This window comes from Xenia sp. Carnegie-2017, unplaced genomic scaffold (assembly GCF_021976095.1).
Source record: "Xenia sp. Carnegie-2017 unplaced genomic scaffold, XeniaSp_v1 HiC_scaffold_16, whole genome shotgun sequence".
Lineage (NCBI taxonomy): Eukaryota > Metazoa > Cnidaria > Anthozoa > Malacalcyonacea > Xeniidae > Xenia > Xenia sp. Carnegie-2017.
Genome location: NW_025813469.1, coordinates 204,701 through 223,601, shown reverse-complemented (window position 1 = coordinate 223,601; position 18,901 = coordinate 204,701). Strand labels below are relative to the sequence as shown.

At 35.5% G+C, this 18,901-nt stretch overlaps 2 protein-coding genes and 1 non-coding gene across 3 annotated transcripts in view; all 3 read right to left on the bottom strand.

Annotated features, from left to right (window-relative positions):
• The window catches only part of LOC124436984 (dynein axonemal heavy chain 5-like), a 24,401-nt gene extending 6,797 nt beyond the window's left edge, over nucleotides 1-17,604 (bottom strand). The window contains 53 exon segments of the mRNA XM_046986980.1: nucleotides 119-205; nucleotides 279-407; nucleotides 482-649; nucleotides 740-814; nucleotides 924-1,025; nucleotides 1,244-1,466; nucleotides 1,556-1,782; nucleotides 1,861-2,025; nucleotides 2,145-2,298; nucleotides 2,366-2,496; nucleotides 2,598-2,720; nucleotides 2,797-2,866; nucleotides 2,933-3,219; nucleotides 3,284-3,393; nucleotides 3,720-3,933; nucleotides 4,025-4,147; nucleotides 4,238-4,372; nucleotides 4,459-4,601; nucleotides 4,677-4,914; nucleotides 5,186-5,568; nucleotides 5,691-5,937; nucleotides 6,014-6,175; nucleotides 6,284-6,418; nucleotides 6,486-6,868; nucleotides 7,073-7,171; nucleotides 7,245-7,497; nucleotides 7,577-7,801; nucleotides 8,207-8,368; nucleotides 8,438-8,542; nucleotides 8,630-8,732; nucleotides 8,809-8,972; nucleotides 9,065-9,218; nucleotides 9,349-9,548; nucleotides 9,695-9,935; nucleotides 10,102-10,340; nucleotides 10,416-10,478; nucleotides 10,815-11,033; nucleotides 11,108-11,343; nucleotides 11,411-12,479; nucleotides 12,556-12,873; nucleotides 13,310-13,516; nucleotides 13,596-13,923; nucleotides 14,002-14,087; nucleotides 14,212-14,658; nucleotides 14,739-14,846; nucleotides 15,150-15,263; nucleotides 15,682-15,736; nucleotides 15,738-15,856; nucleotides 15,925-16,278; nucleotides 16,345-16,511; nucleotides 16,579-16,666; nucleotides 16,743-16,877; nucleotides 17,328-17,604. Coding sequence (XP_046842936.1) covers nucleotides 119-205; nucleotides 279-407; nucleotides 482-649; nucleotides 740-814; nucleotides 924-1,025; nucleotides 1,244-1,466; nucleotides 1,556-1,782; nucleotides 1,861-2,025; nucleotides 2,145-2,298; nucleotides 2,366-2,496; nucleotides 2,598-2,720; nucleotides 2,797-2,866; nucleotides 2,933-3,219; nucleotides 3,284-3,393; nucleotides 3,720-3,933; nucleotides 4,025-4,147; nucleotides 4,238-4,372; nucleotides 4,459-4,601; nucleotides 4,677-4,914; nucleotides 5,186-5,568; nucleotides 5,691-5,937; nucleotides 6,014-6,175; nucleotides 6,284-6,418; nucleotides 6,486-6,868; nucleotides 7,073-7,171; nucleotides 7,245-7,497; nucleotides 7,577-7,801; nucleotides 8,207-8,368; nucleotides 8,438-8,542; nucleotides 8,630-8,732; nucleotides 8,809-8,972; nucleotides 9,065-9,218; nucleotides 9,349-9,548; nucleotides 9,695-9,935; nucleotides 10,102-10,340; nucleotides 10,416-10,478; nucleotides 10,815-11,033; nucleotides 11,108-11,343; nucleotides 11,411-12,479; nucleotides 12,556-12,873; nucleotides 13,310-13,516; nucleotides 13,596-13,923; nucleotides 14,002-14,087; nucleotides 14,212-14,658; nucleotides 14,739-14,846; nucleotides 15,150-15,263; nucleotides 15,682-15,736; nucleotides 15,738-15,856; nucleotides 15,925-16,278; nucleotides 16,345-16,511; nucleotides 16,579-16,666; nucleotides 16,743-16,877; nucleotides 17,328-17,495 — 10,440 coding nt within the window. The 5' untranslated portion in view covers nucleotides 17,496-17,604.
• LOC124437725 lies at nucleotides 3,453-3,591 on the bottom strand. Its single transcript, XR_006945831.1, has one exon. It is a non-coding gene; the product is annotated as a U4 spliceosomal RNA (small nuclear RNA).
• LOC124436990 (3-oxo-5-alpha-steroid 4-dehydrogenase 1-like) lies at nucleotides 17,546-18,901 on the bottom strand. Its single transcript, XM_046986995.1, is given in 5 exon segments — nucleotides 17,546-17,938; nucleotides 18,012-18,162; nucleotides 18,244-18,479; nucleotides 18,481-18,510; nucleotides 18,582-18,901. Coding segments are annotated over 5 exon segments (780 nt in total). The 5' UTR covers nucleotides 18,878-18,901; the 3' UTR covers nucleotides 17,546-17,871.

Sequence of the window (18,901 nt, the reverse complement as noted above, 5' to 3'; positions counted from 1 at the left end):
TACCTCAATATCATGTCTATAGCTACCATACTCTAGAATTTGCTAAAAAAAACAACAAATAAAGAATAACACAACTTGATAACAAAAAACTGGAAGAGAAGAATGTTTAATTATCAACCTTGAGTGGTAAGACTTCTTTATTTATTCCAAAGAAATACGACATGGCTTTGGTCCAAGAACACAGGCCAGCAACATCACCACAAACCTGACATGATATTTTTTAAATATTGAACCAACCAAGTAAAATGGTGAGATGATGATATAAAAAATCGTCTTACTTTCCTTGCTGTTTCAATGTTATAATCATGCATTTCAAGATATGGAGCGAGCAGTTCAACCATTTCATCATTAATGATATCTTTAGGATATTGCATAAGAGACTGCAGTAAATTACCGCTGCTCATCAACTGTATAATAACATAAAATGATTGGTCAGTTACATCGTGCTCACGTCATATAACACAGAATGTTCGATTCAAACCTTTAAAGACTCGCCCCATGAAGGTTTTGCGCAGTTACGTTCAGGATCATAGACGACGGTTTCCACTCTTTTACGAAAGAGGATCAGTACGCAGTCCATAATGCGCATGATCAAATGAGGAGGGTTGGCAAGGCGACGGACTGTGGCAATGTGTTGAGATTTTATAGTCTAACAAATAAAAACACATCATTCGTGACAAGAGTTAACGTTTTAATTTTATTTAAAAAGACATAGTATGTAAACGATATTATATATTACCTGTAAAGCTGCTTCAGCTTCAGCTAACGCTGGTTTTGCTGCCTCTAATTTTCCTTCAGCAACAGACTTGTCTGCCTGTTGACAATTTTAATAACCAACATCTTATAATTAACATTTATCAAAAGAGATGAAACAAAAGTCTTATGAACATTCTCGATGAAAACGAGAGACCGATGATACTTACAGCAATTCCATCAACAATAACTTGAGCTTTATCTTTTACTTTTTGTACTTGAGCCTTCACTTTTTCAGCGGCTTGAGCGGAAACGGTAACTTCTTTCAAAACCTGAAACGACATCACAAGAAGAAAGTATAAGATAATATCTCCATTCTCCGTCTTCTTCTTAATTAAATTCACGAAAAAAAATCCATAAAGAGCTTTTAAACAAAATATGACAATATCTCACTTGAATAAACAACCAGCAGAAACAAATTTCACATGAAGTTCGACATAAAAATGAAAAGTTTGAAATATTAAATAAATAGAAAACATCGTATAAACACCGTATCAGCTTTTTGTGAAGCAACAGCGAGCTCTTTTTCTTTTACAGCAAGTTGTTTTGACAACTCAGCTACAGATTCACTTGCTTCCATCAACTTAGCGAGCCCTGTATTCATCCTAGAGCCAAGTTCTCCAATCTCACTTCTTTTTAAAGAGTACACGGTCTTGTAGCCGTTGATAAACGATAGATATGATTTTGGAGTCACGTGAGTTGCACGACGAAATCTGTAAAGGAAATGTAAGGATAAATGTTGATATGATACATCTTTGATGGATTAAGCAGGTCATTGAAGGCGAGTTGAAGTTTTCTAGACCTTTCAAAGTATCCTTGACAACTGAGAGCAACACCATCATGAAAAACTCCCATACTTTGAACGACTTCACGCTTTATATCAGTGGTGCAAACCATATCAAATTCTGACAGAAAATGATCTGCGACAGCAATCAGGGCGTCCTTAGGCCAGCGGCTGAACCAGTCCATTGTACATCCACTTATCAAACCAGGAAATTTCAAAGAGCGATTACGAAATTTTTCACCAACCTTGATCAACAAAATTTGAATTAAATATAAAATGAAAATAAAAGCAAAAGTAGAAGCATGACGATAGTTGTTACATACAGGCGAGAAACACAGAGCGATATGTAAATTACGTTTGGCACGAGTAAGAAAATAGTTGTAAAGATTCTCCGGGGTCGGAGGTCTCCTCGGATATTCTTTCTTCATTACAGGAATTAGTTCACCACATATTTCATCAATTTCATCACGAGCAAAAAGGTTAGAAACCTGAAGAAAAAAACATATCTTTGTGAATGGAAGCCATCAAACACCCGAGATCTATCATGAAATGATGAGAAATCAGAAAAAAAACACATTAGGTATAGGTCGATATTCCCCCAACTGACCTCTCCTGACGATAAAACATTGTTTAAATACTCCAAGAAAGCTTCCTCCTTGATTTCTTGATCGGTAAAAATGAAAGTGATACCTTGACCCATCTGACCAGCGGTACGGTACAAAAATTTCAAGTCTTCCATCAGGTTTGATTGATTGTATGACCTAAAAATCAGGAATTTTCCATAACAGTGTACCGTGATTTTTATAGTCGAAGCCAGTTTATACAAACCTTGTTAATGTGATTTGAAATATTTTATATCCAGCAATGAATGAGGCTAATTTTGTCAAACTCTGTTTTCCAGAACCACCAACACCCACTAACAGAGCATTACCACGTGGCATACCAATGATACGAGATATCTTTAGTTGAAGAAAAGGAGTACAACAATATTTATGTTCACCTGGCGGTATGATGTAGATTGAGAAGATAAACATCTTGCGTAAGAAATAAAATCACTTACTTTTATTAAATTCACCATAGCGTCAGTAAAGAAAACCAAATCCATTCCAGCACCTCGAATACTCTCGTTATATAAACTTAAGTACATCAATAAGCGCTGCTCGAACTGCTCAAATGAAGGAATCTACAAAAGCAGAGTAAAAAATATGCGCATTACATCAGGCTAATGAATGAGAGTACAGAGCAATATAATATCATACAGTTTCATAAACTTTTGGTGTTTCAAAATCTGCATCTTCAGGCTCGTCACCAGTCGCCTCGGGCGCATCTCTAGATACAATCACAGATTTGTGTTTATTTGTGATGTTATGGTTTTGCTAAAGCGAAAATTGATACCTGAGAAAGTCAACAAAATAAGGCGTCTCTTCAACATGACATTGAAACTGCTCATCAAGTTCTTCGCCTACAACTTTTATTATACTTTTCTCAAACCAATCCTTGTCTTGTTGATTCGTAAAACGATCGGCAATCACACGATGACACTCGTGTTTCCATAACAACATTAAAGAACGCTCATCTGTGATGACATCAGACAGGGTGTTCAACATTCCCTGCCATATACGAGAGAGATCACGAAGATTAAAAATATAATGAAACTTTGCTGGGGTCGGCAACATTTTAACCTGAAGTAAAAAGAAAGTTTAGTAGCACAGCTGACAAAACACATAAATGGAAAAGTATCAAAACCTTGGTCATTTGCCATAGTGTTCGAGTCAAAGGTACCAGTCTTTTAGACAGTTCACGAACCACTTCAGAAAAACCTCTTTCCTTACAGAAATGACCGGAGGCTATCACTCCTGTGTATTAATGACATCAATAGAACCATTAGATATTGAATATGATTGGATAATATCGGTCCAATGAAGGACCAAGAAAAATTGCATAGCCGGCCATATTTCAGGCCGTCCAGCGGGGTATTGGTATAAGTTTTCAATCAGCAATAATCACGCCTCGGATGAACCTCATTGGCTATGATCCTGCCACTGCGCAAAGATAACGACTAGTGGTATTGCTGTGATTTAAATAAGTTTTACTTGTCTTACGCTTATGGGAGCATGAGTGGGCGGTCGAAAGTATATTTCAGCAAAAAAAACAATGCGCACGCGTAGTGTAAAGAACTCACCAAATATTTTATCAATAGATGTATTGCTTGGTAAAGTACAGTTAAATATACTGAACTGTCGTTTAAGACGACTTGGAATGTCATTACGTCCGCCTCCAGGATGAATCATCGCGGCCAAAAATTGAATATCAACAATATGTGTAAAATCTCCAGGTTTTTCGAGATTATAAAATCCTTCCATCTCCATGAGTTGGCGCACAATCTCATTCGTAACCTTTAAAAAATCATTCAAGTGAAATTAAAATACATAAATAAAACAAACGCTAATAATAATAATGAAAGTTGTATGGTTTGATCACCAATACCTGATCGCCCCATTCATTAATAATCGGCATATTAACATCATCAATAAATACGGTCATCTTCTTTCCCGCAGGAGGACCAAATGTGTTCCCCATTCGTTTATCAACATAACTCTCTATCGTTCTCTACATAAACAATCACATACATCCCCTTTAATCCTTATAAATCTCTGTGATTCTCTACTCTACTCGCAATGAACAATGGGAATTATTTACCTGATAGAGAAGTGGTGTGGAAGCTGAAGAAAAGTTCAACGATTTTTGTAAATGAATTTCTGGGTCGTATTTTGACATGAATCCTTTAATCATGATTGTTTTTGCAGTTCCTTGTTCACCAATCAATAAAGCAGCCTGAACGTACATTCAATAAAATCTGCTGTTTGAAACACTCAAACATATCAAAGTATTATCATTTTATCAAACTCCTTGTTACAAACCTTTCCTTGTTTTGCAATAGTTTTGATAAGAAAATCAGTCCTAACATTGTCGACATTGGGCACTAATATTGATAAATAATCAGGTGTGTGGGTCTTAGGATATATATATTCTTCAACACGCTTCTCCCAATGTTCCCAATCACCTAAAGTCATTCAATGCAATTAAAAATGAGAACGAAGAAAAGTTTCAAAAAATACTGTATATGCTATAGACACACCTATATCATTAACGTAGAACTCGAACATGGTTTGCTGGGATTCTGTTGATGGAATATCCAAGTCAAAATTTTCCCTCAAAAATAACTCCAACTTATATCGATCGTCCAGTTCAAGCAAAGCTCCAACACTCCACATTATAGTAAAAACATAAAGTCTTTCTAAATGCTTGGCACTAATGGGACCGCTTTCGTTGTTTTCGTCTTTGTTCGCAATCAAACCTTGCAGTAAGTTACAGGCCTGAGGAAATATTAATGTAAGGTTAATAATTTCTTTGATCCAAGACTACACACGTAGCAACATTTAACAATTGTACATCATAAAAGAACTTTCGTCATTTTACGTCATCTTAAGTCGTTAGTACGTCATCTTTAAGTCACTATTACGTCATCTTTAAGTCACTATTACGTCATCTTTAAGTCATCATTACGTCATCTTTAAGTCATCATTACGTCATCTTTAAGTCACTATTACGTCATCTTTAAGTCATCATTACGTCATCAATATTTACCTGTGCAATGTGATTACACTCAAGTACAGTCATTTTCATAACGAGACTTTGATTGGCAAAATTGAGAATTTCTTGAAATGATTGATCAAAGAATGTTTTGATGGTTACAGCCTCGTTTTCAGGTCGTTTATTAAGCCAACCTTGAAGAATTGGTCTCCAATCCAAACCAGATGAACTCATATAAACCATACCATTCCTAGAGACAGTTGCTGGCGATGCATTATCAATATTATGAGGTTCAAATATGATCTTACATTGGGGTGACATAGGAATGCGATCGCCATTTGCAAGTGTTAATGTTTTATTATCATCAAGAACGCTGTTCAAATTTTCAATCCAAATAGCGTCGACAGGGCCATCAAGTACGATCCAAATTTTTTCTCCTTGAAGGTAAAAATATTGTTCCTTTCAAACACCGACACAAGAGAGGAAGTGAGTACGCGCATGCGTATGTTAAATCTTGGTAAATTACTGTGCAGCTAATATCGTATGAAAGTAATCTAACCTTTCTTAGTACGAAGAGTTTTCCTCCATAAAGTTGAAAATATTCCATCTGTCCAATCATTTGTAGCTGCGTCTAATCGACCAAACATTTGAGGAGCAGTGATTGCTTTTGGATTCATTCTCATTTCACGATGTGGTGCTCCACACTCGCTCATCGCTTTCATTAGAGTATGGATGCAGGTGGTTTTACCCGCACCACTCGGACCCAGGACCATCATACCGTGACGTACACGCTGTGTTTCAAATAACTAAGAAATGTTGTAAAAGTCCGTTAAATTTGGAACAGTGAAAAACCAATAATTTATTTTCTTGAAAAATTCAAACCTGTATTAATTTCAATCTCCAAGATGGGTGATTGATAAGTTGGGACTCTACTGCTTGATTCTCAATAGCAATCTCTAACTCCGGATATCCTGCCTTATCCAACGTAATCCCAGGAAAAAGATCGTTGATTAGACTCAAGAATAATGGCTCATCTTCATCGACCTGACAGAGATAAATGCACAATTCTTTTTATTTCAAATCTTTAATATAAAAATAAGAAAGGAATGCTAAATAACGAGAGAAAGAATAATAAAACTGGCAATCACTGACCAACTTTGAAAGATTCATGTCACGTAATACGCGCATGACAGTTGTATTTTCACTCTCCCCAGGACTTCCACGTTTTGCTGCACCAAGAGTTCTCAAAACAGACAAAATATTTCGTAGACCAAAATCATAGTGGACCTATTTAAAAAACAAACATGATTAGAACTGTGATACTTCACATACTGCAAGTTATACTGTTTTATACCTGTTTTGAGAGCTGTTCTTCACAAAGTTTATACAAAGTATAAAATTTTCTCGCCAAAACGACACTATCGACAAAACCACAACTTGCAAGCTTAACACGAATGATAATCTGACGATCAGGAACCATCATGGCCACGGTACGAAACTGAATTTTTAAATTTTCGGGTAATTCCTGTCTACCAGCATAACCTGGATTCATTGTGAGAAATATTCCAAATTCCGGATTCATTGTGACAACATCGCCATCGGAAAAAATAAATTCCTTCTTTCGTTCTTTCTTACACGATAAAACAATGTAAATTTGTTGAGCGGCAACAGAGAGAACAGGCAAATCAATGCGGTTGAATTCATCAAAACACCCCCAACTTCCTGATTGGGCAAGACCTAAATACATGAACACATAGTGACAATGATGGATAAATATACACGAACACATAGTGATAATGATGGATAAATATACATGAACACATAGTGATAATGATGGATAAATATACATGGACACAAAGTGATGATGGATAAATAAAAAGAACAATACTACATAAATGATAACACATAATACAATAATAATTCACATGAAAATTCGTGTACCTTTAAATATCCTCCCAAGTCCCCTATAGTCCAATTGGTCAGAACAATTAAATACAACGACATACTTTCCTAAAGCTTTTCCCATATCTTTCGTTGTTTCTGAAGAATAACAAAAAACAAAATGAAATACACATAGCTAACGACCAGCCATGCTGTAACCTGCTATGCAAACCAGTTTTTCCTGTTCCAGCTGGACCAGCAGGAGCCCCACCCATGGACATATGAAGAGCTTGAGCCAAGGTGATATAGCATCTGTCTGTCAGCGGTGTGATCACTAGTCTCTCTGTACAACCGATAAATTCGTTTTGATAAACGAAGTCTACGTCTGTGATAGAGACAAGACATTTGTTCGTGTCTTCGCTGAAGTAAAATCTTATCTGTTTTAACCATTCAAAATCTGAGGCACTTTTGATGTGCAAACGACACTAGAAATAAAAAAATTCGTCATGGAAAATGAAGTAAAACATCACACAAATGTACCTTTACTAAAATAATATAATTTACCAGCTCGTCAAAGATATCCCTTTGATGAACGTGAATTGTAATCAATGTTTCATATTTTGTTCTCTCAACTTTCGTCAATTCACGCGTTGTCTGCTCTACTAAAACGTTGAGAAGATCCAAAAAAGCTTGATTCGTTTGCGACATAACTTTTTTGTCGTACTTCGCGGTCGTGAGGGCCTCGGTCGAGTCACGTGTCCAGATCATTTGAATGCCCAGCAAACCAACCTGAAGGAAGCAAAACAAAATCTGTTGTTTGTAAATGATGATCGTCCAGGTTAATAAAGTCCTGAGAAAGACTGTTTTTGTTGATGTTGACTGACGTTTCGACAACCTTAGCGGTAGTCATCAAAAGAGTCAAAAAAGGAAAAAAAATGATTTAAGATGTCCATTTTTTTTTGACTCTGAAGATGACTACTGCTAAGGTTGTCGAAACGTCAGTCAACAACAACAAAAACAGTCCTTCTCAGGACTTTATTAACCTGGACGATCATCATTTACAAACACATAACGATACTCCCGGGTTCAAACCATTTACTTTACAAAATCTGTTCTTAATATATGGCGAACAACCACGTTCATTACATGATACATATTTACACAAAATTTTTTTGTTTATCTATGTTCACAAACCTGAGCGGGAAACGTGTTGAGGAAATCCAACAGTTGAAAGTTTGGATCACCAATAGCAAAGTGTGCCTGTCTGATGACGTTATGCAAAGACTTTTGGGACACATTCATGAGAGATCCAAGCCAAAGTTCCACATTACCTTGAGCCATCACGGGCTTCTCTAACTGTTAACAATACGAAAATAACATGAAGTACACGAACAGCGGTGTCTTAGATAAGATGACAATCATTACGTCAATAGTTTCGCCTTCACGTGATATGATGGACAAGATTCTGTCGTAATCTTTTTCATGAAACTTTACATGTTTTATGTTGTCAAATACACTTGATAAATGCGCCTGATAAAAAACATGAATAAACAACAATGCTAAATATCAATGGAGTACCAAGAAAAATACTTTCAAATTAAGTGAAATAAAACAAACCTGGATTGTATGGGAATCACTGGCCTGACCTAAAATTTCAAGTAAAGCGGGATCGGAGACAAAAAAGAAACGGGGAAATACCAATCGCTTTTTTTCCAAATACCTGAAGAGATAAATTCATGGTGTGTTACAGTTAATAACGATGGGAAAAAAAGAGAGAATTTTCCATGATTTTATACCCAGTCAAAGATTTCTGACATAGTTCAAGTTGCTCCAGTAAATGCGGTAAAAGTTGACCTAATGTTTCATCATTGGTACAACAATGTACAACATTCATTGTTTCATGTGCTCGCGTCATGATCTTAACCCATTGTTTATCGATGTTTTGAAAACGTTTTGCCTCCTAATTAAAAAAAGACGAAATCCAGCAATTACGTCATTAAGCAATTACGTCATTAATATCACTACATTTTAAAACAATTCATGGTTACGAACTTTTGGTAATTGTTTAGCTATGTCACCACCAACAAACACTGCCTCTAGGTATATCCAGAGATTTTGTACCGTCATCCAGTTCTCTATGATATCAGTGGTGTTGGATAATTTCTGCACCCAATCCTGAATGGACTTTTTAAATGGAGCATTATACCTGGATGTGAAAAATCGTGGACATATTAAAGCAACAAATAATGAAATCAAATCCAAGTTTATGGTGAAACAGGTGAGATTCAAGTGGATCACAAGTGGTATAAAATGTACACAAATGTTCATTGTTGTACCTATTACTCATTAGAGATCCTAAGACCATGAGACTATCTTCCATGAGAGAAATAATTTCAGATGTGTTATCACCACGCAATAAAAGTTCTCCGCGGTTCTTAAAGTTGGAAAATGAAAATTCACGAAGATTCCAGTCAGCAATGACACCTTTCAATTTCGCTTCAATATCTTTCTCTTTTGTTGCTGCTATACAGATATCCTGAAACAAATAATGAAACCCAAAATGAGTTGGCTTAGGGGAAGGAAGACTGCCATGATTGGTTGGTTGATTAACAATACTTCAATGTCATTGGACATTCTCTATAATGAATAGAGAGTAAGTGATAAAGGATGTTTTGAAACAACCTCAATGTCTTCCTTATATTTTAAAAGTGGTGCTTCCATGATATTCCTTAAAGCAAACGTTTCCGACTCTACATCAAACGTGTGTCCAGTTAACTGAGCTATGCGATCCCAGTGACGTAACTTCATCGCTTTGTTAGCCATTAATTCCAACAAAGGACAACTCTCGTTAAAGTCATCTATTGTCTTTCTGAGATCTTCAAATGCTTGCCAATCTTTGAGAGCACGTGGCAATTTACGGCATCTGTCAAAGACATGATGATAAACATTTATAATTTAGCTACACGGAGAAGAACAATAGAGTTGGAGGCATTATATGAATGGATCAGTGATATACAGCATATTAATGGTGGTGCACTCACATCTCAATGTTGATGAGACACTCTATCTGCTAAGTAAAAACATAATACCTGTTCTGAAAGTCTAACAACTCTTGGTTTATCTTCTCAATGTCCACGTCAGTCCACATCATGTCATAGTAACCATTTACGGTGTCGATCACGTCATTATACAATCCATAAAGTTTCTGAAGTAAATTTAGTTCACGCTTTATTTTCATGAGCCCCGGATACTCCGTAACAGCGAGACCAAACAATTCTTCACCTCCAGAATACGTGATGTACTTACGCCATAATGCATCGAAACGATTCTGCAAATGAAGAAGAAAAGGAAATTAGTGGTTTATAGAAACGCTAGTTTGATATAAAACTGATCTCATAGAAACCTGAAATATTATGAGTCGATCACTAGCTTCACTTGGCGCCACACCAGTTACCATGGGACCCATCTATTGTTAGAAACAAATATTATTGACAACTTATCTAAATACATCAGTGTTTCATAACAGTTGATGTAAAGGTCGTATGAAATCAAAAATATTATCAAATGGTTTTACTATCTCGACATAATCACAAACAAACAACGAACATGATGATCTCATGTTATTAACATTTAAAATTAATCAAAGCGTAGATAACAAAACAACACAAACTTTTTAACTTCTTTTGATCGAAAGAAAAATGACCCTAGCCACACTCAAATTTCAATGCAAAAAGTACATACTTCCTAAGCAGTGAACATGATGATGTAAAAAAAATATTTTTAGAACGTATTTTCAACTCACATTTTGATAATCTTCAGAGAAAACGTCAACATCAACTATAAATGTTTCAACTGACTCCAGTAAATCATTTTTAAAGTTAGGTTGTATTTTGATCAATGCACCCTGTGATTCGGAGGCCAAAGTTTGTAATTTTTCCCACGAATATCTCAATGTATCAACTCTCTCCGATTCTTCTCTTGCTACCAGTACTTCATGACGACTTAACATCGCGTAGGATTCCTGAATAAATCGTAACCAAAGATATAATAATTTTGTCTTTTTAATTACGTCACAAAACGACGAAATAACTTTACCTCAATCGGACCAATCATCATGTCGATACCAATCTCTTTTTCTCGTATTTCTTTCAAAGTACCCATTGCCAGGCGGATATCGTCGAGATCTTTGATTGGTCGATTTAAACGCTTGACCCAGTCCTCGACAGACGAGAATATAATTTCCATTTCATCAAGATATTTCGTGTTACATAATTTTCCATACGCCACACGCCAAGCTTTGGTTTCAGCGCAAAGAGAGATCTTTAATTTATCTGCAACATACATGGTGTTGATGTGTATAGAGCTGTATAAGGAAATGAGAAAGAGTGAAAATAATACCTGTGTATAAAGCAACAGCTCCAACATTGTACGTCTCAGGTTCTTCAATAATTTTCTTCTCTAAATCTTCATAAAAATAAATTATTGCTTCAAACTCTGATAATCCTGTATCATCTTGTAAAAACTTCTCTAATTCTTCATGACGGTTCAACTTCCAAACGCTGTTGTAATTATTAAAATATTCCAACGCTGTGGTCACTTCTTTCTTTGTCGAATTGATCAAAGTCGAGAGAATGGAACAAAGTTTAGCGATCTCTTTGTTTTCCGATACTTGCTTATAATAATTGTCCATCTTAATGAACGATGTAAGACCGCTAACTTCACTGGAGTCCGTCTCACTTTTTGTCACACGCCTTAAATGATCGCGGGCGTCTTCATCAATGCTCGTCGCGTTACTTACACTACGACTACGAAAAATGTCCTCTTCTTCATCAGATATTTTTGATTTCATAAAAATCTTACACGTTTTCTGCCATTGAGGAATGCTTCGCGATACATTAATGACTTTTTGTGCAACTTTGTTTAATATTTGTTGGATCTCATCTAACGCAGGTTGCATAGTGATATGAGGGATACATAAGGTCATGTGTGATAAAAAAAGAGGGACAATGTTGATTTCACGAGCATGTAAACCGGTCTCAGAATAGTGAAGACTAGAAGTCACTGTCACTCTCTTACGTAATGCATCTAGTGTTGTCTTGGTAACACGTACAATAGCGTCAACATTACGATGATTAAAGTATGAAAGTAATTCTTGTGCTTCTTCGTAAAGGTAATCTTTCATTTCACGTTTACGTTTCAAAGCTGCAGATGTAGGACTGATAACTGCACTTCCCAATCGACTGCTCGTCCCAGTCTTATTTGATTTTGGTCGCATCGTCTCAATATCTCCGCCAATGCTCTTCTTTGATTTGCTACTGCCTTGTCTGATGGACTCAACCTCGTCTCCAATCTCCTCAAGTTCCTCATCTCCATTAACTTTCAATAACATTGCAATCAGTTCATTAACAGCTTCTTCAACTAAAGCACTTTTTGTCTGCAATGTGCCCGCCCCTTCACGGCACAAATCCTAACAAAAGGGAGAAAATAAAGAAGATCAAGCTAGAAAACTGTGAGAGTTTTATTGAAATGAAACTTTTTATTACCTCTGTATTTTTCAAAAATTCCTCCACGCTCCATGATATATCCGTGGGTAGTTCACATAAAGGGATACTACTCATCTCATTTAGTACACCGTCGATGCGATAAGTAACTAAGTCCTGGGCACGAGTAAGAAGAAGATCAAGCTCTTCTAATGCTTCGTATACAGTCTCAATATACGTCACTAAGTTTAAAGACGTCCAGTTTAACATATTGAGACCAGGATCGATGGCTGCATCAAGTTTTGCTAAGTGAGGAGTCATCAAAGGTTTGAAAGAAGACGGAATTTTCTCCACCACTCGCTCGTATTCCACTAAAAGCAGCTGAGAAAAATGAATAGTAAAATTAAAAGCGTGATGTTAAAGTGTCTTTTTGTCTATTTTATCTTCACGGGTGTCAATCCAACGTTAATTGAAGAAAGGAAGGGGACCATATTTTATATCTTTGGAAAATAAAATTGTTTTGAAAATAAATTAGTCTGCAGTCACAGCAGAATATATGAACATGTCCTTATCTCACCCAATTAACGTGGGATTAACGTCAATGTTCATCTTAAAGTAAATGGTTTGAACCCGGGAGTATTGTTACATGTTTGTAAATATAGATCGTCCAGGTTGATATAGCCCTGAGAAGGACTGTTTTTTGACGTAAGAACCAGATAACAAATACGGCTGACCTGACGTTTACTCCTCATTTGACTCTGAAGATGACTACCGCTAAGGTTGTCGAAACGTCAGTCAACAACAATGTTCATCTTACTTGTAAATTGTTAAAGTTTTTCTTGAGAGTGTTTTGTTTATGCAGCAGAGATCTCGCTGAGTACGGAATGTCCAAACCAAGACGAACCATGCATTCAGTTTCTCGGATTAACGTTAAAATTTCAGGATCAAAATTTACGAAAAGTTTCTTGGTATCTGGATGACGTACAAAAAGGGAAGAAGACAGTCCTGTCTTTATAACGTCCACCTTAATATGAAAAAAAAAATGATCAAAAAACATATCCTAGATATTGTCTAAGAACTTAAATGTCAATGAAATGACAAACCTGTTTCATCCATGCTTGATGATAAAGAACTTCAAATTCCAGTAAAACTTTTGCCACCTTGTTATAGTTCCTTACTATTCGTTTACTTTCCTCAGCCTGTAAAATCTCTGGGTATCGTTTCAAATGTTCCATAGGTTCTTGAATACGACGAAACATCTGACGTGACCACATAATTTTTCCGGATATTGGCGGAAGATCCCGAGCAATTGGCGGATCGTGACGAAGTCTTTGATAGATTTTTTGGATGTTTTCGATTTCACGACCAAAATGAAGTAAAATTTTATGATATTTGTCCGCAATTGCATCTTTAAGACATTCCAAATTAAGTCTATAAAAACGGAAATCAAATCCTCCATTGAAACACAACAGAACATTGTATACTTTAAGATGATTATTTGTTAGCTACCTTTCAAATTTTTTCACCACCTGCAAAGCTTGTTGCGTTGACGAAACTCTACTATAGCAGGTCTCGATAAAAATATAAAGTTGCGTCTATAACAAAGATATGTGATGTTGAATAAATGTAATGATGAATAATAAGGGAAGAATTTTAAAGATTTAGGTAGAGAAAACACCAAAAAAAAATACATTACAAGTGAAACATTATACATAATACCTGCAATTCTTGTATTTGTCTACGAAACTCATCGTAATCAACATCAAACTCCATTTTTCTATAGTCTAACATATCATAAGGTTTCTTTTTAAGTGTCGTTAATATCAACTGAAAACGACTCCATAACTGCTCGATGCCTTCAATCTTTGAATGTTCCAAAACCAAGAAAGATTTAATTGTTTTCATCATGTTGATCATTTTATTACAACGCGCAGAAAAACTGTTAATTTTTCCAAAAATATACATTTCACTGAACTCAAATTGCTTCTCCTCGGGATTCTCTTCAAGTTTCTTCTTCGCACGTTGAAAACTTTGCTGATAACATTCGTTCAACTTGATACAATCTTCAAGTTTCGAGATTAATTCTTCTTGTGGATAATCCCAAATCGTCTTTAAACCATGTTCGGTGATATAGTGTTTACAAGCTGTTATCATTTGGTTGGTGATCTTCATTGAAACAAATTATAAAATGAAAGTCATTAAGATAAAGAACGAGAACTAAAATTAAAACAAAAAAGATAAGTTACCTTGACAAATAAGGCAGTCATTCTTTCAGAAGTGTTATAATAACGTGAATATGAGTTAATCATACGTATGGCATTAATAAGACCAGGAATGCTTTCAAACATAGTAACCTAAACATAAAAATAATGATTATGAAAAGGTAAGTTGTTCGAATTAATAAATTGTTGTACATCACATTGGCGCAGCCAGGATTTTCTGTCAAGGGGGGGGGGCAGTCAAAAGGAAAGGTGGGGGCATAACTGTCGTTTAAACAATATAACATATGTAAAAGTCGCATTTTAAGGGAGCCAAGAATTTTGCCAGAAGGGGCCTGGCCCCAGGTCCCCTTTGGCTACGTCACTAGTATGTCAGTAAGATGTAACGATATAAAAATAATTTAATGTTCAAATCGACAATTTATTGTAGCTACATACTGGATTGCTCTTGTATAGAGGTTCTGAAAACTTTTCCAAAGTGTAAAGAAATTTGACGTTGTCTTTAGCTTCATTTGCATAGTCAGTTATTCTGTTGTCAAGCTCACGCCAGCTCTATAAACGTTTCGTCAAAGTAATTAAAAATTAATCTTAAAAGAAACATGGTTGTGCTACATGTAAGCATTATTGAAAAATCGTTTACATAAATTGTTAACAACCAAAACTTTGCACAAATGAAGCTCCATGTGTGATATTTTTGCACCAAAATGAACCAAGTGTTGTAAGTTTTGACAGTCGCTTTGGTAAATATGTCATAATTTGACTTGACCTGAGGTAAAGCATGGTTACTTAACTTCTATTTAGATTGTTACGCAAAAATTTCGTTCAAAGACTTTTCACGTATGAAGCTTCATAATTTACGTAAACTTTTCGCTCCTAACAAGACATATGAACAATTTTTCAAAAATGCTCACACATCGCACGTCCAAGAAACCATTTACATGAATCTTTGATGTAGAAAATTTTTATCAACCTTCAATAGTTTGGACTTTGCAGCGTGAAGAATGCAAAGGACAACTTTACAGTCGATCCTTTATTTGATCAAATAATGAGTTGAATTTTGCCATTCGTTTTTTCCAATAATCCAGTTCGGCCTTCGGACCAACGTTGTCCGCTTCTTTCCGCATCTGCTCGCTTTCTGCCAACACCTTCAGCGAAAAGAGTCATGTAGAGTGGATTAAAGGATAAAAACAAGAGAAAAATTCCTTTTGTTAACCTGTTCAATTTGTCTCATCCAAACAGCAACAAGTTCTTCGATTTTTGCAAGAACATCACTTGAATTGGCTGCATTAATATAGTCTGTAGGGGTGGTCATTGCATCCAAATTAACTGTCTCACATTTTTTTAATACAACACTGTCATTAAGGCTATCCTGTGCACCAACTAGTATAGTAATAAAATTCTCCAGCTGTTTCATAAATTCTTGACGTATTTGTTGACCCTGTTTAGTTGAAAGTTCTCCCCACGTGGATGTTTTAGAAAGAGCGGGAAGAAATATATCTGAGAGAAGACGCTCTGAAGCATGAAGAAGTCCAGTGTCACGTGTGTCAAGAAAACCAAAACTTACTTCCTAAAACAACAAAAAGACAAGTTGAACTTTATGAATTGCAAGATCTTGATGAGAAATTAAACATACATTATAAATGTTTGCATTAGTAATGGTCTTGTTCATGTTACATCGTATGAAAAAAACACATATTCCATGAAGTGGATCCTCGGCTCCATCTGTCAGAAAGAGCTTTGGTTTTGATGGTTTTATTGGAACCTTTTGTGCTCCTCCAGGACCAAGACGAATTTGTTCCACTGAAATGGCATCAGTGAAAATTAATTAAATCATGTTTAGTGTTTGGTCATATTTTACAGATCATACCTGGTTCATTCAAAGACTCTGTTTGTTGATAATAGAATATAATTTGTCTTCTTCCATTTTGAATGAAGAATTGTTCAAGATCTTCTATCTACGTAAACAGGATTTGTTTCAAAAAGTTATCAACTACATTCATCATTATACATAAATATCTTCACCATCAATACCTGTGTTCCTTCAAGCAAGTATTCAGTAACATCATCCACAGATAAATTCAAACAGTCTGCAAGACATTGCAAAATGTAGTCATGTCGTTGATCAAGCAAAGATCGTTTTGCCTCTTTTTCTTCTCGAACTTTTTGCTTGTAGAGAAAAATAAAGACAAAGAGTTTATGCATGAGCATGGAAATAGTGAATAAATATGGCAAACGGGCAAACCTTAAGAAAATATGCCATAAAATTCCACAAAACTTTCTTGCATTCTTCAATAAGTTAAACTATCTATTCACATCATTGAACGTATCATTTATCATTTACATCATTTAAGCACATGCACAATTCAAACATACAGAAAATACTTTAACAGGTGTTAATAATCTTAAAGAGCTATTCAACTTGTTGACAATTGACAAATTACTAAGTGCGGGCCAGTCACGGTGTCACGAAAGAACAGCAGGCTTATAGTAAGTAACACAAACTAAACAAACGCTTCAGTTAAAATATTAAGTCAATAATCAATGAACTATCATCAATAAAACTCCCACGAAGAGAATTCATAAAAATAAAGCACATTAATGAGTTTCGTATCTTACTTGCTTTTCTTTAATAGATTCGCCAGCACCAGGACCTAGAGCTTGTAGCCTTGACGTTTTTTTCTGTTCCCGTTCAGCCGAAGCATTTTTTTCATGTTTTCTTGTCCGTTGACTTTGTTGCGAGCGAGATAAACGCGGATTTTTATCTAACACAAACTGCGATGACATGACGTTTTCACGTTCAAGATTGAAATATTTTATCAATAAATATCAAGACATTTCCATAGTTAGAATTTTTTTTTCTTTCAAAGACAAGACCTAGGCTTACACTCATCACAAAGTCTCATAATTTCGGCATAGTTTGCTCAAAAGTTCATCATTACAGGATGAAAGAGATCTCCAAAGCTTTGGGAAAACAAGCATACGACATTTCCATGTTGCCATGGCAGCGCCAAGCCAAGGAAAATTTCTTTCTAATACTTCATGTAAAAATAACTAAACTCACATTTATATAATTTATTTAGAATGTGAGTGTTTGTCAATAATTTAATCTGTCTTTATTATTATTCAACTAAAACAAAAATATCATAGCACCTTCATAACATCACAACAAAAATGGAATAATTGCCTTTCGGTTCTTTGGGTAGTCGTCAAACTTTTTTTGATAAAATCTAAACACACAAATAAAAACATTAAGTGTCACATGTCACAATATTTCTTTTTGCAATCCTTCAACTTTAATACCGTTGATGGTGGCAGGCTCTTGTTCCAATTTGTGCAACAGTGTTGAAAAAAAATGCAAAAGCAACAAACGAGGAGGATGCTATTGCAAATCCTGCCCATTCAATAATTTCCCCAAAGAAATTTGGACAGGAAATGTACTCAAATAAACCACCTTAAAAATAAAGTACACTTGAGTAGATCCTTTTTAAGTCTGAAAAACATTTCAACAATGTTGTTACCATAGTAACCATACCATGTGGTATTTTGTGACCAATGTCACCAGGTTTTCTAAGACTGGTGACCACATAATCATAATAAGTATTAATGACCAAGCCAAGTAGAAATAAAAAACAGCCAGACAAAAACTGCGGTGTGTAAAACCAGTCTTTGGAGAAGAAAGCAACATTTATGTGATATTGACCTTGCATAAAACCATTAAATGCACAAAATATAAAAGCAAATATGAAGATAAGAAAAGGTGTTGGAGCAGTTTTTAATCCAGAATGGGTAAACGAATGATCTGTATAAAAAGATGAAAAACACTTGAAAAAGACACTTTTTTCATTAGAAAAAAAAACATATGAACATTACCTCCTAAAGTAGTGTATCAAAAACAACAACACCAGCACATCATTTGGAGATGATTTCAACAAAAACAATCTGCTTGGCCCATGAGATACCATAAACATTACAAATGGTACAAAAAAAGATGGACATTCCTGCAGCATCCACGCTAGCTTTGTATCCACACCAAAGCCCCACACTCCTCTACTGTAACGACCATAAGGTGTCGTCAAGAAAAATGCAGCAATTAATGAAAAACATCCTAAAGCAATCATCAACCATGCACAAATTGTCAATTCCTCTTTTCTAAATTCACGAAACATTTTTAAAAAACAGGCAAATGTTCC